Genomic DNA, 16,126 nt, shown 5'->3' on the forward strand with positions numbered 1-16,126 from the left:
AATAATGCCCTCTGCTAGCACCTCTGTCTGGAAGAAAGCCGCCCCCAAGTTCCTGCCCCCATGCCAGACAGAGCCTCACCCTGGTGCTGGAGTTCAGAAGAAGCGGGAGCTTGTAAGTTCAGTTCGTGGTGCCAGCCTTTTAAGAGGAGCAGCTGGGTCTCCAGCAGCCTGTGTATCATGGAGCCCCAATCCGCACTGGTTTTTACAGCCCATAGTTCTTACAGCTGTAAGGACTTCATTTCCCAACTCTGGGACTCTAGACTGGAGGTATGGTGTGGAGCTGGGATGTGTTGCTCCTCCCAGGTGGCCTCTGCTAAAACCATCTCCCTCCTGATTAAAAAAGCAGCCATATGGGGGCCAGGCCAGCCCATTCTGCGCCTCCACACATCCTACCAGTCTCCGTGTTTTTTCTTCTTTACCTCTCTAGTTGTAGGACTTCCATTCAGCCAGCTTTCCGGTGGTTCTGGCTGATGGTCGTTCTGTATTATAGCTGTAATTTTGATGTAGTTGTGGGAGGCAGGAGTACAGGCATTTGCCTATGCCACCATCTTGGTTCTCTCCATTACTTTTTTAGAAACATTTTTTCAATAAATTTGAAAAATTTTAATTAAACTGATATTTTGAATCCATAATGATAATTCTTCTCCAAGGAAAATTTTAACCAGATGGCTTCAGTGGTGAATTCTTTCAAACATTTAAGGAAATATTAACAATCTGCACCAAACCTTCCAAATATAGAAAATAAGGAACATTTATTAATTTTAACCTTAATATCAAAACCTAACAGGAGCTGAAAAAGAAACAAAATATGAAGACTAACTTCTCTTGTGAATATGAAGGCACAGACTTGAGCAGATCAAGTCTGATAATATATGTGCAAGATAAAATGTAAACAAATTTGTTTTATTTTAGGAATGCAATTTATTTATTTATTATTTTTTTAAATATATTTTTATTGATTTCAGAGAGGAAGGTAGAGGGAGAGAGAGAAACATCAATGATGAGAATCATTGATCGGTTGCCTCCTGCATGCCCCACACTGAGGATTGAGCCTGTAACCCGGGCATGTGCCCTGACTGGGAATTGAACCATGACCTCCCTGTTCATATGTTGATGCTCAACCGCTGAGCCATGCTGGCCAGGCTTCAGGAATTAACCAGAATAAATCAATGTAAATCAATGTAATTAACCAGAATAATAAAATCACAGGAATAAATAAATGCATCATAATAGATACATTTGATATAATTCATCACTAGAGTAGAAAGAAGCTTCCTTAATCTGTTAAGATATATTTTTAAAAAACATTAACAAATATTATAGCCACTGGAGAAAAGTGGAAAGGTTTTCTCCTAAGAATTAGAACAAGACAAAGGTGTATGCTATCACCACTATTACAAATTGTGCTGGCTATTGCAGCAGTGCAATAAGATGAGAAGAAGAAATAATAGGTACAAGAATAGAAAAGTAAGAATAAAACTCATTACTCACAGATGAAATTATCTACTTGAAAATTTCAAAAGAATGTGCAGATGAACTATTATAATTAATGAGTGATTTTAACAAGTTTTCTGTAAAAAGCAATTCTCTACCTATCTGGTTCTTCGTATTAAATTTTTGAAAAGATCATGGCCACTTACACTGTAGACATCTTTTATTGTTCTGAATGTTTCTTCAGAATGTTATTTAAAATGTTCTGCGTATCCTATGTTTGATTAAGAAAGCTAAATCTTTGGCTTAGCTGGATTCCAGTTGTTTTGTCAAGAATATTTCAGAGGTTATACTACATACAACACAGTTCTTTTCATTAGGAAGCAAATAGTATGTCCTATTATGAATAAACTAGAGGCCTAGTACACGAAATTCATGCACATCGGTGGGGGTGGGGGGTATCCCTCAGTCAGGCTGCACCTTCTTGCAACCTGGGACCCCTTTGGGGGATGTGTGACTGCCGGTTTAGGCCTGATATTGTAGGGATCCCTATGGGATCAGGCCTAAACCGGCAGTTGGACATCCCTTTTGCAATCTGAGACCACTGGCTCCTAACGGCTCTCCTGCCTGCCTGTCTGCCTGATCACCCCTAACCACTCTGCCTGCCTGCCTGATCGCCCCTAATGGCCTCTGCTGCAGCTTCATCCAGAAGGACGTCCATAATGACGTCCAGAAGGTCGTTTGGCTGTCCGGTCTAATTAGCATATTACGCTTTTATTATTATAGATGGTTCTGAGTTTCATCAACAAGTTAGGCTGGTGACAAGCACATTTCTTTATTTCAAAATTGCATTTTTCTCCTTTGCAACTCTGTGTGGTGATACTTGGCTGTAATGACAATATTCAGTTCCCCACTCATCATTCATCTAAAAGTTGGTAATATCTTCTGAAGGTCTTTCCTTGAATCAATTATTTCAGTGTGGTACGCTGATTTGTGTGAATCATTTTTACTATTTCGATGTATAAATAAGTAAGTAGTGAATACTCCACTGAGACCAACAAGCCTCAGAGAAAGCATAGTTCAGAGGAAACAGCACCTAAATGGCAATCTTTTTTTCTCTTTTGGTTACTTGCAACTTCAGTTAAGGTTTAAATAAATCTCAAGGATGACTGCACTGTCTTGTCAGTGGATGCAGCTATATTACGCTTGAATTTAAAGCAACATCTCATAGACATTTTTAAGATGCTAAATAACTCCTGCAATAGCCTGAAATGTAAGTGGATTACTCATTGTCCTGTCGAGTGGAATTCTTTGTAGAGCATGTTTAATGTTTATCAAAGCTGAGTATAAAGAATAAAGTAGAAAATAGTGTGGAAAAGCTAGTCAAAAAGTCAAGTGATTTTTCCCCCTCTAATTCTACAAGATTAGATTTAATATAGGTTTCAATTGGACTATTGGGAAATAAGACATGTTGAAAAAGCTTTGAAAACTAGCTTGTTTGGGAGAAATAGTTGGCACTGAATAGGTAAAAATACTTTTTTTTTTTAACAGAAGTAGCATTTCTATCAGGCACTTTTATTTAAACTTGATCTCTGCCTTGCAGGTGTACCTGGAAAGAAGGAAGAGAAAACAACCAAGGCAGTGGAGCAAGGTAAAAAAAAATGAAGGAGGTTGACACTATCTTCTTTAGAAAGACAGCAGCATGAGGAGGAAAGCCCTGGATTCAGACAGGCGGAAGACAATAAGCTTTACATCTATTGCTGTCACTGTCCTCCATGTTTTTCTGTGCCAGGGAGAATGTGAGGCAGCGATCTGGGTTTTGCTCTTTTGTATAATTAAACTTGGAATATAAGTTCAGAACAGGAAAACTCTGCAGACTGCTCAATTACATCAGAAAAGACCCTGAAGATTGTTGGGAATAAGGAAATGATCCTCCGGGGCAACTGGTAGACATTTTTCAGTTTGATATGTGGTTTTAACAACACCTGACCAAAACCAGTTAAAAGAATAAAGATGAAACAATTCCATTTATGCCAAAACAATTTCTACTGCTTAAAGAACATGTAACAGTTAAAACAAAGAAAAAAGCAGCAACAGAAGTAAATTACTTGAGTTTCTATTATGACTTCAGCTATTGATTCTCCCAAGAGGTTTGCATTTTTAATTTTTTATCTGTCATAATGCTATAAATAATGCATTTTAATTTTTGTTTATGCAGCTAAATAATACATATGTCACTCCAGAATATGCTTGAGAAAAATTCTATAGCAGAGTAGGGTTAAAACATTTAAAATAATGTTAGGTCTTCCGTTAGATATCAGAGTTCTACTAATTTTAATAGTTGCCCCCAACCCTTTCACATTTTGTTATAATATCATATTATTTATTGATTACTATAATTAATAAATAAAATCATAACTAGCAATAATTTTGTCAAGAGTAAGGTCAAAATAATTTCTCCTCTTAAACTTGAGATGCAGTTAAATTTCTAATATCAGAAATTTAGTATTTTATATGCAAATATATTCTAATATCCTTCAATTCCTCACATTTTAGACAAACTAAGGTTAAGGATTCAGTTAAGACAATTATTCAAGGATTTATTTCTTTGGTTTTTTCTAAATAAAAATCACATTGAAAATGTTTTCAAATTAATTTTGGCCTTTGGGAACTACCAGGAATGTCAGAGAATGTTTCTGTCAACTTCTTTTTGAAGTGAGTATTTTAGTCTCTGAAATATAAAGTGGAGGAGTAGGAGGACTGACTCCTAATTTCAACTTGGTCACTTAGACAGGGTTCTGAGCGTAAACTTCCTCTTTAAAAACGATGTTCATTATATCTGACCTGCTTACCTGGCAAGATGTAGAGCCCAAATAAGAGGATTTGAAAAATTATAAATTCCTAGATAAACATGCAGTATTTGCTTAAGTATTTTTTCTTATAATATCAGCTTTAATATAGGTGAGATCAACTATCGAATTGCTTTCATTAAGCTGCATATATTTCACCTATATAGTGTAAAGGCTTTGATTACTTACCTTTTATGGCTTTTGTAGGTTTCTTTGATAGTCAAAGCATATTAAGAGAAGGTTGACTAAAATATAAAAATGGCTACACTAATAATAGTACCTGAAAGGCAACTAACTGATTTAAATAAACAGACTGTTTATTTCTTCTAACCTTCAAGTTAGTGTCATTTTCATTAATCCTATCATGTTTTCTCAAGTTGATAGGAGATTGAAAATGGCTTTTAGAGATGTGAACTTACTTCCTCATGTGATTTTGTAATTTATATTACAATACCTTTTATCTTATGAAGACCTTAAGTTCTTGACTTATATAAAAAGTATAAGAGGTTATTTCAATGGCTTTTTATATTGATTTAGTAAATCATTTCAGTTTTAAATAGTGTCAAGCAATGGCTTCATATTTTTCAACTATAAAAATCATAAGTAGAGTATTTGAATAACTTGCATACTTTATGATGGAATATCTATGACTAGTAATAAGTATAAGCATATATATTTGTGATTTTAATGAAGCAGAGAGTTTATATGAGAATAAATCAATGACATTCTATAGATTTCATCATAGTATTCTGATATTTATTCGTAAGATGGTGCTTTCAGACTGCCGTGTACTTTTCTTCCTCATGTAGTTTTCAGCTATCTTCCTAAGTGTGCGTAATCTCAAACTAGTTCACAATGCAGTGAAGTGCTATTAAATTCATTATAAACAGTTACTTTACTTCATTTAAGTTTGAACTTATGAACTTGTGCAAGGGAAAAACTATATGGTTTTCATAATTCTTTATGGCTGTCATCTATACTTTGGGATCTATGTAAAATTGTGTACACTGAACTTCTGGACTTAGTCTGCATTATAATTGGAAAAACTTGTGAAACATTGATTAAACTAAACTTTATCGGAAAGTCAGGTAGTGAAAGATGAAACAAACTTTATGTTAATGTAACTTAGCAAACTAGACATTATATCATATAAGAAGTAGAAATTTGAATAGTAGAACTTCTGCAAAAGTTCAAATAAAGAACTCTATTTTATCTTTAACTCACGATGAATCATTTTTTAGTTACTTTTCTCATAAAGATCATAAATTGACTAGAAGAGAGTATTGAGTATTAAGAAACTCTAACTTCCTTCACCTTCAAGGTGCACACCCAAAGAGTCACACACATACACCTTGTTTCCTCTTGTTTCTCCTTGTTTGGAAAGCAGTTACCAAAAGCATCAGGAGAAACAAATGTTTTCCACAATAAATGTCACTATCCTTTTAGTAAGAACTAAGGACTGCCAAAGATAAAGCATTTCAACACGTGTTACTGTGTGAGGATTCACCTTTATATGTTTGTATCTCTGCAAAGAGTCCACCACATTTATTAATCTCAGTTTATTCATTTGTTAACATTTAATTTCTTACATTTCATGTATATTTGATATTCCTTTTAAAAACTGATCTGCCCTCCTAAATCCCATTTTCCTCTCTTTTTTTCAATCTTACTTTTTCTGAGGAAAAAAATTCTTTAATAATATTTGCTAGTTACTAGCCAGAGGAGCAAAATAATCACTCTTAAGAAGTGGCTTGCTACTTACTGGGGCAAGAAAGGAGACCCATCAGGATAATTAACTTTAAAAGATTGCAATCCCAGAGTTTCTTTGCTTTTAATGTTTTCCTTCCAAGTGACCTATGTTCAACAGTGAAAAGGTGAAGTAAATAGTAATGAATTAAGTCACTCTCAAATCATCTTTCCTTTTCTTTTATTCATGCCTGTGTATGACATCACTTCTATGAGAGTCTGTTCTAAGAGCTTATAACGGCGCTGGCATATAAGAAGTGTTTAATAAATAGTTGCGGGGTGAATGAAAACAGAGCGGAATTGTTGAAGGAAGAAATATTAGGTGATCCAGACGTTAGTGAACTTTGCCCCTATAAATACTGTGCATTTAGAGTGTTTTAATAAATCAAAACATGATTTCCAATATTTTAGAAACCAGAAGACAAATGATGAAATCCTTCAACTACTCCCATTTGAAAGTGGAAATAGTAGAGAAAATTAATATATATGCATTGTTAATTACATTATTAATGTTATTTTTGTAGATAATACTCTTACATAAATAAAACTGCATATGCAGTCATCATCTGATTAAAGATATAGAAAATATTAAATTTTAGTAATTACAACTATTATATTGTAAACTAATTTTTGAAACTGAAAGTGGAACAGAAAATAAAACAATTGCCCAATGAGGGCAATATATGAGTCTAAATATAGAAACATTAAGCCTTATCCTTGCTTTTGTTATTTCTACAATTATGAAGCTGAGCCTAGATTATCTCTTACTCCTTCTAAAGCTCAAAATTATCTAGTCAACCAAGGTTTTAAGTAGTATGTTTTGCTTCTTTTGCTTAGAATCTTTTGCTTCTTTAAGGAAAGACTGATGTAGAAAGACTTTCATTTCTAAGGTGTTAGGGAAAAACACAGTTTCTAAACTTGAATTCTTATCGATACTTCATTATCCCAAAACTAAACTGAAAGTTTCATTACAGAAATATTAAGTATAGTTCCATACTCTTAATTAAAAATCACTTCAAATTCAATTAAGTGGAAGCATGACAAAAATGTTTATGAAAAAACATTAATAGAATTGAGTGCCTATTAACACCCCCTAAAAATAAATTTAAACAAATTAGTAATCATTTTGTAAGGGGTAAAATTGGAGAATGTGGATCATAAATGTATCGAATGCAGTGATTTCCTGTAATAAAAACATCAATTTTGCTTTAAATTAAGAAATGTTTCTAAATTCATAAATTTGCTAATTTGTGTCCATCTGAATAGTTTCTGTCTTTCTTCACCTCTGATGCTATTTTGTAAGCAACAGTACCTTATATACTTGTATTAGTGTTTTAAATTGTCACAGCAGCAGGTGAAACTCAAATGCTATTCTATGATTTGTAAATTTGTTCTCATATACCTTTCTAGATTCTTCTGTTCTTTGTATCTGTACTGGTCTATGTAGAATCTGTGATGTGTACCTATTGCAATTTTAGCTCATACATTCAAGTGAGTGTTAATATCTAAGAGTAACAATTTCCCCGAGAGAAAGTTATTTATTTAAATGCCGAATGTTCTTATTTCATCGTGTGTCAACATTATTATTTTTTTAAAAAAATTATAATTAGTATCTATGGAGTAAAACTGAACATTTAGTTAATACAAGTTGTATTAAATTATTTGCTTAATATGTGATTATAAAATAACCTATTTGCACATGTGGATGGACTAAGTCATGCTGTTGACTCTCAATAAATGTTAAATGATGACAATTTACTATTGATTCCTGTGAATTCCAAACTTCTTAACAATAGTTCACACTTTAGTTGTTTAATATTTATTGAGCGCTCACAACAGACGAGGCACTGGGGAATGGGTGTGAAGAGCATGGAGTGAGCTTCAGAGAGAAGATGGTCTACATAAGGAGCCCATGCAACACCTGTACACACGCGTGTACTCTGCTTATTTACATGCTTATTTTTTTCTTTATTGATTAAGGTATTACATATGTGTCCTTATCGCCCCATTTCCCTCCCCGCAGCCCCCACTCATGCCCTCACCGCCCTGGTGTCTGTGTCCATTGGTTAGGTTTATATGCATGCATACAAGTCCTTTGGTGGATCTCTATCTTCAAGAGAACCTTTGTAGTACTCCACTTTCTCACCTGCTCACTTAACACATTTCACTTCTTCTTCCTCTTATTTTATGTAATACTTTTAGAATGTTCTCACAGTTTATCTCGTGCATGGGAAATGTCTTCCTAGTCCCTTATTCCTCACCATGTTTCTCCCCTTCCCCTCACCCCAACAGAGACAAGTCTAAATCCTACCTATCACAGCAGAGCAACATAGTAAAAAAAAGTTTGTGTTGTTAGATTGATGTGCAGTGTGCTGCCTCCTGCTATGCAACATTTGGTTCATGTGATTCAAACATTTGTAGGTAGGAATGTCATTCTATGCTAAAGAGAATTTCAGCCCAGTAAAGAAGCAATGTATGCCAATTGATAAGATTTGGAAGCAATGCAATGAGATCTATAATCATATTGTACCATTATTCAAAAGTTTAAAAAGTTCATTGTTATTAATGATCCATTTTCTCTAATAAGCTAATATGTAACTTGATCACTCTTACTTTATGCAAAATATGCTCTAGGCAAATACAGGTCAAAAGGAGAGATCACTGTAATGCCCAAATCCTTGTTTACATAAAATTATTCTGTCTTTCAATTATCATGGAAATGAATAACTACTCTGTCCAATGTGACCTATTTTTCCTTCCTTTTCTTAGAGACTCTGGGCATTTTATAGGGGGGAAAAAAAACCCCACTAAATCTCTAAGATTACCCCAGGAATCTCACCCGGCACTTCAGACTGGGATCACTTTTCTTACCACTAAAATTACCTTTTTAACTCTCAGGTCAGAGGAACTGATTGGCACATGGGCTAACTTAAGTGTCCTTATGTTTCTGGAACAGACAGCATGCCTAGGAACAATGTGTCACTCCTGCTCTGCCTGCCTCCTACCACTTCTGTGACTCATCAAAGTGGTTTCTTAGTGGAAAGTGTACCCATCTTTAAGGTTCTTAAAAGCGACAAACTTTCTTTACATCAAATGGGCTTTGTTGCTTCACCTGTCTTGTAATTCTTAAGCTGTCTTGACTTAACTTCTAAAATTCTCCACGTAAAGCTAAGAGAATGCAACTATAAACCACTTCTTAAAGCTCAGTCAAATCTTATTGTCAATATGAAGAAAGTTATCATGTGATCTTCACACTTCTTTGGCAATACCTTAAATAATTTAATAACTTTTAAACAATGAAAAGTATTTATTCTTGATTATTATCTACATCTTAATATTAGGTGATGGCTCTTTAACACATACTTAAATCTGTAATAGGCCATTTTCATTCTCTACATAATGAAAATACACTTACAAATCCCACTTTACATCCTATAAAATTTTGATCACTATCACCAGAATTTGAAATGTAAATATAATTTTCAATTATATGATATAGATATTTGAAGATTAAAATGTTCTTTAGAGAAGAAATCAACTTTACACTACATTATATAAAAGACTGTGGAAATGCATTTTAGTGTTTCCCATCTAACTCACCAAGAAAACGTTGCCTCACAAACTCAAGATTAAGGTGTTAATTATGCCTCTTTTTGCTATATTATTTACTTTCATCCCTATTGTTATCCTGAAGCCACATTTGGGTTTATTCTCTTTTACCATGAAAAAATGTTTAATAGAAAGTACATTGTAAGCTGCTAGGTTACTAAGCTGAGTAGCCAGAATAAAGATTGTTTTTCGTGAAAATTTTTTATTGATGTTCCCTCTCACTTGATTTTCTTTAAATTGATTTTCCTTTAAATTGATTTTCTACTAAAGGCCTGTTTAGGAAAAAAAAAAGATTTGGCATACACTATATTGAATAAAATTAATTAAAATCAATTTTGATGTCATATTATGGAGAAAATTACTGGAGTTTAAGTTCCATTCTCCAGAAATCAAATTATAGAAATCATTGAAATCACCAGCCCTACATTAAAAAAAAAAAAAAAAAGCTTTCTTATTGGTGTAAAAAAAAATTGTTGCTTTCTTATTGTTGTAAAAAAAGAATTACAAATTGTAGGTGAAATAATTTCAGGAATAAACATGAAAATTTTATCAACATTATACATAAAATTTGATTGTACCTTATTGACTATTAATTCCCCAATTTTTTTCATAGAATCATGTATTATATGCAAACTGAAAAGCAATTCTTAAAAAAAATGAAAATTCAATTCATATCTTCCCTTAGAATTATGAAATAGTAAAGTGTAAATTTAAAAAACTAAGTCTGAATTTAATTTCAGTTTATTTATTTGTGAGAAAAAGAGATAGCAGGTAAGACAACCTATACAAAGCATCTATATTCTTATCAAGAGTCTTGGCAATGAAAATTCCGGTGAACACTTTTTAACTTGCAGTTAGCATTTGAATTGTTAGTCCTTGAAAAAAAAAAAAACTGATGAAAGCCAATGATGATTAGAAATACTAACTTGCGTGAACCATAGAACATAGAGTTTTTTTCAAAATAAAACTTAGGTGTGGTCTAGCCCTTCCAGAAAATTATTCTGTGAAGTTAGGCTAGTTTCTTGCCTGGTAAAGCCTCTTTTATAAACCAAGATTATTTGACTAAGCAATCTCTAAAGGACTTTCGAATCTTAATATTGTCTGATTCTCATTTGCAATAAATGTCTCCCATGCCCGCAACATTTCTACTTTGCCCAAAATGCTGAAGAATATACTTATTTTTCTGATTCCAAGTACAATCTGTACAAAAATATAAGCAGGAAAGTAAGATTCAGATCATAAAATAAAATTTTTTTTAAATATTATTTAAGTCTACTTAATTATAATATTTAAAGCATTTTCTTAAATTTCAACAAGCACATCTCTGGAATAAAGCATACTATTGGATGTCCATTTAAATGGCATGAAAATTCTCTAAATAGTAATTTAATTATAAGAATCAGTAATAATGACACACAGTATATAGAACTTATACTCATGACACCCACATAGAAAGAAACTATAAAAAATAAAACAAGTTATTGTTTTTGGAAACAGGAGAATGTGATAACACCACTGTGGGGGACTGGTGGTTTCAATTTTGGACTATTTCCAAACAAAAGGACAATGACTTTCTATGTATTGTCAGTCAATTCAGTATGTATCACATTCCCTTATGAGCAAACTTTTCTTAATTAACACAATGACAGAAAAAAAATTACCTTTAGAGTCTAAAGACTATTGTCTAAAGACTGGAAGGATATAAATTTAAAAACTTAGGCCCTAGCCTGTGTGGCTCAGTTGGTTAGAGTGTCCTCCCCTACACCAAAAAGTTAGTTCTATTTCCCATTGGGGTACATAGAAGAGGCAACCCATCGATGTTTCGCTCTTACATTGATGTTTCTCTCTCTCTCCTCCTCTCTCTCTAAAATCAATTTTTCAAAAATTAGGAGGGTACTTCAGGTTCCCTCACCACTGATCTCACTGTGACATGACAGCCGTGGCTCACTGCTCCTCTCCCATTTTGTATACTCAGCAATCCAGCCACATGAACGTCACACTCCGTGGTTTGCTTTTATGGTTTCTTATATTGGAGATGTCTTTTCAATTCTTCTTTGGTGGAAAATTTTATATCCATTTTCAGAATACAACACAAATGCTAGTGCTTCTGTAAGGTCTTTTCTCATTCCAACAGGCAGAGTTTGTCAATCCTTCTGCTATGGCCCCAGAGCCTTGTGTATCTGTCTTGATCCTTGTTCTTAATCTGTTGATACAGATGCATTCCATCAAAGACTCAACTTCATGCAACCATCTTGTTCTTCCAGCTCCAAGCACAAAGGAGACACTGAATATTTATTGAATAGATCGAGTTTGTCTTTTTAAAAGATAGGAAGAACAGTATTTAGTTTTTTTGTTTTGTTTTAGAGTAGTTTACAGTACCTTTTATAAATATAGCTCATATCTATATTATATATTATTATATATTATCTATTATCTATAATCTATTATCTATTATCTATTATATATTATATATTATATATTTATTTTATATTTTATATTTTATACTTTATATTATATATATATATACTGCAAACAAGAGGTAACAGCAGCTTCTAGAAACTGGTTTTCTTCAAGGTTTCCTGTGTGGTAGGCACCTAGAATACTGTATAAAATGGTCTTGTGTGGTGTCCTCGTCTCCCCGCTGCTAGTTGGGTTCTGTTTTGTGTGACCAGAAATGGTGGTGGCAAGACAGCCCAGTGGCTGGGAGGGGTTTCCGCTCCTGAGTGTCTCTCTACTTTCCCTCCCCTGCTTGTGCTCCTATCTGATCAGCCTAGAGACAACAAAAAGATACATAATTGTTGTTTTTTAAATCCAGTACCAATATGTACATTTCTATAGGGTTTCCCTTTTTCCTTCTCTCTTATCTTTCTTCTCCAAGGTATTGTTACTATGTTTTGTGAATTGATTTTTGCTGCAATAAACCCTCTTGTTTCAGTCACAGCAAGAAACAAAACCCCAAACAAAGAGAAAGCCCCCCTGAAAAAAGTAGAAAACAAAAGGGTCGGGGGAGAGGGAACTTGTTGTTTTTAAACAGGACTAAAGATTAACATTGAAAAATGAGGAGATGATGTCCACCCTTTCACAAGGCAAATCCTCCGGTATTGCCACCTCTGGTTTCTGTTTTAAATTCCTGTTTCTTTTCTGGGTGCCGCTACTTCTCTCCGTCCTCATGTTCTTTGTGTTTTGTTGTATTTTTTGTTTGTTTGTTTGTTTAACTTTGTGTCACCACCTCAGTTTGCCCTCATGTCCCTTACACACAAGTAAAGTATTCCTTCAGCAGAGCCAAGAGGTGGTGGGTGACCTGCCCGGCCCAGAGTCTCTCCTCACCAGGTGGCTCATGTTGGAGACGTTGGTACAGTGGACAGGGAAGTCGAACACCCTTTCTGTTTCAATGCAACGTAAGATGTCTTCTTTCTTATTCATGAAGACTGGGGAATGCTGGTCCTTGCCCGCCTTCGTGGAGTTCGACCTGGTGGCAATGGTCCTCGCTTTGCTGAACGTGGCTGTTCTGCCATGCTACCGACACTCCCGAGGCTCCAGCTTTCATTCACAGGGGATGCCAACGGCCTGTTCATACCGGAGGTTCGCCCGGAAGTAGCGGGCCCTGTGTGCAGCTGATGCTTCCTTGGCATCAATAACTACGTCTATTTTGTTGAAAGGGCATTAGCTTTCGTTTTTCTCCCGTCAAAACCTTTCTGAGAGTCTCAGATTTCAAATTTCTTTTACATATACTTTTCCATCAGAAAGTTGAACGTACTGTGAGAGAGATTGCTGAAAAAGTTCCCAGAAACCTAAAATATTTGCAACTCAAACAATGTATAAAAATTATACATCATGACCAAGTGGGGTTAATCAAAATTATGCAAGGTTAGTTCAACATTTGAAAAAAAAAAACTTAATGTAATCTATCACATCAACAAGCTAAAGAAGAAACACAGAAAAACTATGGAAGTTATGTCAGTACATACAGAATATCATTTGACAAAATTCGACATCCATTCATGATAAAATCTTTTAGCAAACTAGGAATAGAGAGGAACTTTCTAAACTTGACAAAGAACATCTACAATAAAACCTACAACTAACATCATACTTAATGAAGAGAAACTAGAAGCTTCTCTACTAAGATAAAGAATAAGGCAAGAGTATCCCCTCTAATCCCATTTACTCATCATTGTACTGGAAGTACAAGTTAACACAAGAAAATAAAAGTTACATCAACTGTGAAGGAAGAAATAAAACTTTGTCTTTGTTCACAAATGATGTGATTGTCTATGTAGAAAATCTAAAGGAATCAAGAAAAGCCTAGAAATAATCTGTGTTTATAGCAAGGTTGTAAGATACAAGGTTAATATGCAAAAGCAATTGCTTTGCTTTATGCCAGCAATGAAATATTGGAATGAACAAAATTAAAATTATAATACAATTTACATTAACACCAAAAGAAGGAATTATTTATATATAAACCTAACAAAATATGTATACAATCTACATGAGGAAAACTATAAAACTCTGGTGAAAGAAATAAAAGAATTGAATAATTGAGAAATATTCCATGTTCATGGGTAGGTAGACTCAAAATTGTTAAGATGTCATTTCTTCCCAAATTGATTTGTAGATTCAATGAAGTCACAATAAAAATCCCAGTGAATATTGGAAAACTGATATTGTGAATATCGACAAACATATCAACAAACTGACTTTAAGTTTTTATGAAAAAATAAAAGACTCATAATAGCCAAGACAATATTAAAGGAGAAAAATAAAGTCCGAAAACAGACACTGCTGGACTTCAAGACTAAAAAACTATGGCAATCAACACAATCAGCACAGTGTATATTGGTAAAAGAACAGACAAATAAATAGATTGATGGGACAGAACAAATAGCCCAGAAATAGGCCCACAAAATATAGTCAATGTATCTTTGACAGAAGAGCAAAAGCAATCGAAAGGAGAAAGAATAGTCTTATCAACAAGTGGTACCAAATCAAGTGGACACCAACAAGCAAAAATAATAATTTTAAAAAGAGAATCTAGACTCAGACCCTGCATTCTTCTCAAAAAATTAACTCAAAGTGGATCATAGACATAATTTAAACTTAAAGCTATAAAAGTTCTAGAAGATAACATAACAGAAAATCTAGGTGGTCTTGGGTTTGGCAATGACTTTTTAGATACAACACCAAAGGCACAATCTCACATGATTGCAGTCCAATGTTGGCTTGAGCTGTAGTCATCTAAGGCAGCCAACTTCTGGATAGCCAGGTTGGCTCACCTCGCTGGCTGGCAGTTGATGCTAGCTCTTAGCTGGGAGTCCAGCTTGGGCTGTTGACTGGTCTGCCTATATGTATCCTTTGCTGCCGGGAGCCGGTCCATCCTTGCTATTTCAAGGGACCTGGCATATATGGCATACTGTTCTTAATATGTTTGCTCACCTTCTTGGCACTATGTGTTTTAACTAAGGTCACCTCTCTGAGAAAGGTTGTTTCCCCAGGTAGGGATTTTCCCCTGAAGTTAGGGAGGGAATAAAACCCCTTAACTAAGTGCCAGGCGGGTAATTAATCACTTTAACTATGAACAATCATGCTTAAGCTACATAATCTTTACTCCCTGGAATGGAGATAAAAAACGCCCTAACCTTTGGAATAGAGATTGATAGGATTGGAATCAACTGGTATAAATACAGATGTAACAAGACAACAGGACACAGAACCTAGACACAGAACCCACGCAGAACCTAGACACAGAACCTAGACACAGAACCTAGACACAGAACCTAGACACAGAACCTAGAGACAGAACATGGCAAAAGATCCTGGACAGAAACTGGAGATAGAACCTAGAGACAGAACCTAGAGAGAGAACCTGGCTGAAGAACCTAGAGACAGAATCTGGCTACAGAACCTGGATAGAACATGGCAAGAGAACCTGACTAGAACCTGGTGACTGAATCTGGCTGGAGAACCTGGATAGAACCTGGCTGGAGAACCTAGCGAGGGAACATGGCTACAGAACCTGGCTGGAGAACCTGGAGAACCTGGCTGGAGAACCTAGCAAGAGAACATGGACACAGAACCTGGCTGGAGATCCTAACCAGAACTTCGCTGGAGATCCAGACCAGAACTTGGCTGGAGATCCTGGCTAGAGATCCTGGCTAGGCTGCTGATCAACTGAACGCTGTCTCCGTGTCATTCCTTCTTTGCCGACTCCATCCACACCTTTGGGGACCCCTGGACCTGCTGGGGTTGGACCCCAGCACTTTGCCACATGATGGTGTCAGTTAGAGTACTTACAGGGCACCAGCTTCCCCGGAGCTAGTGTTCCTAGAGGAGCAGGTGGGAGCTGCATGGCCTTTCCTGCCTTGTTGGCCAAGGAAGTCACACAGCATCACTTCCCCTGCAGTCTGTTGCCTACAAGTGACTCACAAAGCCGAATGCACAGACCGCCCAGCCTAGGCATCCTTACTCTCTCTTCTGTCCTTCTAAAATGT

General features: G+C 35.2%; 1 protein-coding gene across 2 annotated transcripts in view; it reads left to right on the forward strand.

The window, feature by feature from the left end:
- The window catches only part of TRDN (triadin), a 270,709-nt gene that overhangs the window by 190,161 nt on the left and 64,422 nt on the right, over positions 1–16,126 (forward strand). Inside the window, exon 20 of one of the 2 annotated variants that reach the window (XR_013996185.1) lies at positions 3,035–3,199. Coding sequence is in view for 1 of the 2 variants with exons in the window: in XM_081094750.1 (XP_080950876.1) it covers positions 3,035–3,082 (48 nt within the window). In the remaining variant the exon portion in view is untranslated. The remainder of the gene's footprint in view (positions 1–3,034; positions 3,200–16,126) is intronic. The other variant, XM_081094750.1, reaches the window with a different exon arrangement.

Source organism: Myotis nattereri (genome assembly GCF_964212035.1).
Source record: "Myotis nattereri genome assembly, chromosome: 6".
In the NCBI taxonomy this organism is placed as follows: domain Eukaryota; kingdom Metazoa; phylum Chordata; class Mammalia; order Chiroptera; family Vespertilionidae; genus Myotis; species Myotis nattereri.